Source organism: Panulirus ornatus, chromosome 37 (assembly GCF_036320965.1).
Source record: "Panulirus ornatus isolate Po-2019 chromosome 37, ASM3632096v1, whole genome shotgun sequence".
In the NCBI taxonomy this organism is placed as follows: Eukaryota; Metazoa; Arthropoda; class Malacostraca; order Decapoda; family Palinuridae; genus Panulirus; species Panulirus ornatus.
Window position 1 is genome coordinate 23,147,215 of NC_092260.1, and position 7,484 is coordinate 23,154,698.

General features: G+C 44.3%; 1 protein-coding gene across 1 annotated transcript; it reads left to right on the plus strand.

Moving 5' to 3' along the window:
• The first annotated feature begins 5,597 nt into the window (after positions 1-5,597).
• Positions 5,598-7,420, plus strand: LOC139760725 (uncharacterized). The gene has a single exon (XM_071684283.1). It carries the CDS (start codon positions 5,953-5,955, stop codon positions 6,784-6,786), a length of 834 nt encoding a protein of 277 aa, XP_071540384.1. The 5' UTR covers positions 5,598-5,952; the 3' UTR covers positions 6,787-7,420.
• Positions 7,421-7,484: the final 64 nt, after the last annotated feature.

Below are 7,484 nucleotides of genomic sequence, written 5' to 3' on the forward strand. Positions count from 1 at the left end.
CCACCCTTAAGCGGAAATAACATTTAGGGTTGCGAAGCAGAATTGTCCTTGTGTGATCTGTTTTTTCGCCACAATTGCGTACCACCAACAGCATCCATTAGTCAAAATCATTGCCGGCCAGAGTTCAACTCTCGCCGTTGTGTCCAGACTGTTCAAATCTTCGGCATATTCTTATCGTTCCTTACTCACAACACCAACAATATGCAGATCATGACTGGGGTTACACTGGACATTCTCGTCTCCTGACGGAGACTAGGAAATCAGTTCATAGATATTGATGGAAACAGCAGGGGGGAAGGAAGCAGTATCATTAGATCACTAACGCGAACAGTTCAACAGGATGGAAGAAACGCAAACACTGAAATCTGTCACGGATTCGTAAATCTGTAGAACAGGAGAGGAAATCTACGAATGATTTCGTAAATCACACACACACACACACACACACACACACACACACACACACACACATACGGTTTTTCTGCTGCCTTTTTATTTTTTTGCGGAGAGAGAAGTCGGTGCAGTTGCCTGCAGGCGCGCGAGAGGAGCAGTAGAAGCTAAGGAGACTTTAAGGGATCTTTGGTTATGATTGTTGCGTGGAAGCGCCCTGATGGTAGTTGGTATTATGGGCGTGTTAGGTATCTTATATCGAAATGAGACGCTTGTATGTGTTGGCTTCACTATGTAACTCCGTGCGACCACAGTTATGGGAGCAGCTTTGACCGGACTGACTTCGTCTGTCAGGTGTTAAGACATCAGATACAAACTCTACAAGGTATTATGCATCAGCTTATCGCTGGGACTGGAATATCGGATGCCTAAAGATATCATAGATAACACATGAGATATTCTGCCCAGATATCAGCCATACTCATCGAAATATATATATATATATATATATATATATATATATATATATATATATATATATATATATATATATATCCCTGGGGATAGGGGACAAAGAATACTTCCCACGTATTCCCTGCGTGTCGTAAAAGGCGACTAAAAGGGGAGGGAGCGGGGGGCTGGAAATCCTCCCCTCTTGTTTTTTTTTTTTAATTTTCCAAAAGAAGGAACAGAGAATTGGGCCAGGTGAGGGTATTCCCTCAAAGGCCCAGTCCTCTGTTCTTAACGCTACCTCGCTAATGCGGGAAATGGCGAACAGTTTGAATGAAAATGAAATATATATATATATATATATATATATATATATATATATATATATATATATATATATATATATATATATATATATATATATATATATATATATATATATATATATATATATATATATATATAATGGTTATACTTGCAAAGCCGTTCGTTTATAGACCATTTTCGGAATGAAATTAATACCTCCTCCATCATCAAATGAACTCGAAAACACACTCGAAACCTGTTGTAGTCTGTCATGTGAGAATTTGATTAACGTATAGCTCTCTCTCTCTCTCTCTCTCTCTCTCTCTCTCTCTCTCTCTCTCTCTCTCTCTCTCTCTCTCTCTCTCTCTCTCTCTCCCAGCGGCAGTAATAACGGCACGAGTTTACGTGGGTTTAAAGTTCTAAGTATGTAGTATAAAATCCAGTAAATGATAGCGCTTTGTTACCTCCTCATTACACTACCGTAAGCAAGTCGGGCGTTTTAACCAAAACGTAGTTTTAGCTTAACAGAATTCAATGGCGTTGACAGTTGCAAAATGTCCGCCAGCTTCTTCCTGTGTTGCATCCTCGGATTTGCACGGACGAGAGAGAGAGAGAGAGAGAGAGAGAGAGAGAGAGAGAGAGAGAGAGAGAGAGAGAGAGAGAGAGAGAGAGAGAGAGAGAGACGTCACTCACGACCAACAATATCCAGTGGGAAGAACCAAACAAAACCGCTCCCCACCTCGTGCTTGGGACGAGGCGGGTGTGTGTGGGTGTGTGTGTGGGCGGGTGGGTGCGACCGTAAACAGCACATGTCGCGGCTGCATCCTTTTTTGCCTCCTGTCTTATAAATACATCCCGAGAGTCATTGATTGGCCCAGAAACTTCCCAGGTGGACGAGCCACCCTGCCCTCTAAAGACAAGCAACCATCACGTTGGCGACGCCTCACGTGCGTACAACACATACCTTGCAACATGATGGAGTGTCGCAACATTAAGTTTACTCTTCCTCCCTCCACCTCCCCCTCTCTCTCTCTCTCTTTCCCTCTCTATCTCTATCTCTTTCCTTCCTTCCTTCCACCTCCCTCTCTCTCTGTCTCCATTTCCTTCGTTCCTTCTCCATCACACATGTATAAGATCCCTTCTCGTTTCCTTCTCACAGTTCCTAAGACAAGGGATCATTTCAGGTCTGGCGTGTTGTGAGAAGTCGGGGATGAATAGGATGACAGTGTAGAATGGAAAAAAAAGTGACTCTCAGTCACTTAATTGGTTAGGGTAATCTCTCAACAATGATTTCAACTTCGGTACCATAGACATTCCTCCATGCTTACGTAAACTGTGATTTTTTTTCTTCCTCTTATTTACATCTAAAGTCAGCTTTTGTTACAGGTGTAAATCATACGTAAACTGTGATTTTTTTTCTTCCTCTCTTATTACATCCTTTTGTTACAGATGTTAATCAGAGACATCTTAATACCTTCTCCAGGTGAACAGAGGAAAAGAATAATAGTATCTACCCTTTGCAACTTTTCAAAGGTCCTAAACATCCTCTCTCATCTTTTTGAAGTATATTATTGAAACATGATCGGTCATCCCCGTAGACTTTAAATGAACGTTTGCTCTATATCTTGAAATAATTCTATACACATTGGCTCACCAGTGTCGTTCGTTAAATGTGTCTGGACCTGGTCTTTTCACAGTCATATGTAAAACATTTTTATAATCATATATCTCATATTTGTAGACCAAATAATAATTTTTCTGAGATGTGTACCTTCGTCTTCGGTTTTCTTGCACGATGAGATGAAAAGGGGACAGACTAACCACCTTTTTGACATAGCGTGCAATATTAACCAAGCTATCTATAGCTGCGCTGTGCCCTGTAGGCAGATCGTGGAAGTAGAGGAAGCTATAGAAATGTGTTTCGTAGATGCCCAAGTTTCATCGTAGTCTCTATGCGTCCTGCATAGGTAAATAATACCACAATAAAACATTTATTGTCGTTTCTCTTCTACTCTCCTCTGCATCAACTCTCTCTCTCTCTCTCTCTCTCTCTCTCTCTCTCTCTCTCTCTCTCTCTCTCTCTCTCTCTCTCTCTCTCTCTCTCTCTCTCTTTCCTTCGAGTTTCCTTATGCTGCAGTTTCTACGGCAAGGGTTGGTACCATCAGGTCAGGTGTCTGTGTATAGTGCCACCGGGACTGGCATCTTGATAAAGCATTTCATGTAGTGTCTATCAAAAACCTTTGGCTACTCATGGGGATTAAACCGGTAAGGTTTATTCGTATATGTATATCCTGGGTTTAGCTTATCGAGTATGAGGGAACGACCCTTGATCACGAGGGCGCGGCCCTTGAGCAGGACGATACGATCTTTGAGCACGACCATACGACCCTTAGGTACGGTGGGATGACCTTAAGAGGTCAAGAGTCAAGGCTAAACTATCATACCTGAGTGCTGTATCCTAGTGCTCAAGGGCTGTGCTCAGACGTCATACACTAGTGCTCAAGGGTTGTGCTCAGACGTCATACACTAGTGCTCAAGGGCTGTGCTCAGACGTCATACACTAGTGCTCAAGGGCTGTGCTCAGACGTCATACACTAGTGCTCTAGGGCTGTGTTCAGACGTCATACACTAGTGCTCAAGGGCTTTGCTCAGACGTCATACACTAGTGCTCAAGGGCTTTGCTCAGACGTCATACACTAGTGCTCAAGGGCTGTGCTCAGACGTCATACACTAGTGCTCAAGGGCTGTGCTCAGACGTCATACACTAATGCTCAAGGGCTGTGCTCAGACGTCATACACTAATGCTCAAGGGCTGTGCTCAGACGTCATGCACTAGTGCTCAAGGGTCTGAAAAACTACCGCTTCAGAAATGGTTTGAAGCCAAAGAGTCGTTATGATATCAAACCCAGCATAGAAGGAGTGATCATTTTTTTTTTCCCCCCTTCCTTCGGTTTCCCTCGGGTCTCTCAATTACCTTGTGTGTTCGCAGAGGTCACATTAAGCCATTTGTTGACTCCCCGCAAGAAATTAATGGTCGGCTTCTTATCTGGCATTATATCTGATTACCCTTTCCTTCACATTAAACCACCAACTCCATCTCCGAATATATTTAGATTCAATTGACTCAGTCCAGATCCGCCATTAAACTCCTTAATAAAAGAGAAGGGAAAAAAAAGAGAGGAGGGATCCCCCGTATGCAGAGGCATTAAAAGAAATTATACCCAATTACATTTCTGTAATCAAACGCGTTTTAAGTTCGTAGTCGGTCTTTGCTGACGTCACGACATGGCGGGGGTTACCATGGGAACGAGAGAAGCGTCCGGGAACACCCAGCAGGCACGCAGGAGGGGGAGAGCCTCTGGCACCGCCGCCCCCTGTTTTAAACTCCCCAGGATGACCGTGGAGATCGTCGTCTGTTTTAAACTCCCCAGGATGACCGTGGAGATCGCCGTCTGTTTCAAACTCCCCAGGATGAACGTGGAGATCATTGTCAGGTGAAAGCCACGGCTCCCTTAATTGAGGTTCAGTCTTTTTGTTTTCAAATATATTTGGGAGTGTGTGCTAATAGCCCTGGTAGAAGTCTTCTGGTGTATGTGAAGAATTATGAAAATTGCTTACACAATCCAATGTCTCATTTGCATTCTTTCACAGACATGAAAATATTTAGACTACACTTATCAATGTTGTGCAGAGGTGTCTACGTACACTTTATCGAAAAACTGCAGGAAACTGCTTTTTTTTTTCTCTTTTTTGGGTAATTAGTTCCCTTTACTGTGGAAATGCGATACAGCATTCAATTACGAGTGTGATTTCCGTTGCATATGGGACTTATTACATGTGATTGTTCTCATTCGTACTTCGTTGTGCGAGCTAGATGCAAACTCACGAAGGAAACGAAAACGAAACTTCATAAGAACCGCTAAAAAAAGAAAACAAGGATCTATGCGTTCGTAGACGCCGACCGATCAGAACTGATCATCTGTCTGAAACTTGAATCATCCAGTTTCTTCCTCGTCTCTAAACCTTCGTTTGCAAGCTCTTGGGAGACGATTCATGCCCAAGGTCTTCAAACAGGTTGGAACACAGACATAGGGGTCAAACCCCAGTCGTTAAATCACAGAAGATAGATAGAAAAATATAGCGACACACACACACACACACACACACACACACACACACACAGACATTTATATATCTGTAAAAGGATTTGAGATTGGGAAACTTGCTGCTCCACTCTGTCAACCAAAGTGAAAGTCCGTCTGTGTGAGTGTAATCTCGAAGTGTCATCGCATAACACAGCATCTCTGAGATACACATTGCTCCTATACATAACCCTTCATATTAACATATGAATATTCCTGGTATTCAATCTGGAATGGCGGGGAAAGTTACTCGAGTTTATTGCATCACGTATGCCCTTAAGGGTCAAGTTCGTACTGGGGTAACTTGAATATTCATCCTCGCAGCCTTCTGGGATCAGCGGCGGCAGCAAGAACATACCATTCCCGAGGAAACTCTCGCGCTTTGGCAACCCTACACAGACGTGGAGCAGGTCGCTCGGGTAACGTATATAAGACGTCGTCCATCACTCGAGGTTACAGTTGGTCCCTATTCATCGTTGGTGCTGGAACTCCTGTAGTGGTGCTGGTGATCTGGTGCTTCTGCTCTGACTTCCAACCCTGATAGCCTTACGATGTGGACAGCCCGTGTTGTGGCATAGATTAGTGAGGACGTTTTCCCTGACGAATTCCCTGTGTTGAGAAAGTGAATTGTAGCTCACTGATAGACAGAGAGAGAGAGAGAGAGATGGCTTCTAACAAGAAAACCGTGAACATCAGGAGTACTACTTACCCTAACCACGAAACCATGAAGAAGAACAAGAAGCCAGTGTTCTCCCTACGGAGGATGAACAGCTTCGACTACAGTTACCAGGACACGAGTCCCACGACGAAGGAAGAGAGGGGCGCGAGGGAGGTCTCGGCAGAGGGTCGCCTACGTGTACACCAGTTCCATCAGACACACTCCGCTTCGTCCTCCTCGGCTTCCTCCTCCACCTCTTTAGCTCCTGGCCAGAAGTTGTTGAGGTTCTCAGACGAGTGTTGGTGCAGCTCGGCAGCGGAGCAAGGCTCCGCCACCTCCCCCAAGTTCAGGCAGAGGTCGGCCTCGAGGCTGAGTATGTGCAGCAACGTCGTGAGAATGGTCGACTGGCAGCGACATCTGCCCGAGAGACACTCCCTGAGCCCCACCAACAGTCAGGAGAGCAGTGAACGACACAGCCGCTCGTCAGAACGGCGATCTGAGAAAAATCTATCGTTGGCGGAACGACGAAGAAGTCAGTTCTGCCCTTCCATCAGTCTCCCGCCGTCATCCAAGCTCCAGGCAGAACCACCAACCTCCGCCGTCAACAGTAAAACCCCGACCGCAACGACGACGACGGTGTCGACGGAGGGCCGCAGGCGGCGGTCGCAGTTCCGGAGGGCGTGGTCACTCTTCTCCCTCACCTGCGACAAGGAAGTTGACCGCAGGGAGAAGTCACCTCAGCAGCGAATCCTTCGGCAGCCCACCCGCCACTTCTACAGGAGGGGGCTCTCGGGACTCCCCATCGAGTGTTCTTCGAACAAACTCGGTCTCGCTTACTAAGGGCTTAGAGCGAGTCGATCATTTCAATTCACTGGAAATGATAAGGGTGGCTTAGAAAATCACTACAACGTAGGATGAAGCCACGAGATACTATTGTGTTCACTCGATAACACAGAGAAAGTCATATCTACCTTGAAATCGAAGTATTATAGTGTCGCTTTTTTATTCATATAAGGCCAACTAATAGTCTTCTAGTTAACAGAGAATTTCAGAGAATTACACTGTAAGACCTTTGTAACAAAGTATCTAAGTAATTGTCCAAACTGAGTTCTAGATATTGACTAAAGTTTATATATACTACGAAGAATTCATCACTGAAACGTCACGCTATCACTGTAGATAGCCTCCGAACTTCACTGTCTCAGCTTATCACTGTAGACAGTCTCTGAAGTTTGCTTCACGATATCAGTGTAGACAGTCTCTGAAATTCATTACTTCCAGGTTGTACCTGAGCTGTATAGGCTGACTGATACTTCCTCAAGTCCCTTTGCCAATATAGCAAAGACTCGTTCACATAATCAAATGGTTGTTCTAGCTATTTTTTGTATACCCATGATATGTTTCGAAGTCCTTTAAGGAATTTGTATATTTTTGTAAGATATTGTGTCTTATATCCAATTCACACGAAAATAAAGATGGAATATAATATGTGATTTTCTTCACCACTGAATTTAGTACAAAGTTGAGTATTAATGATG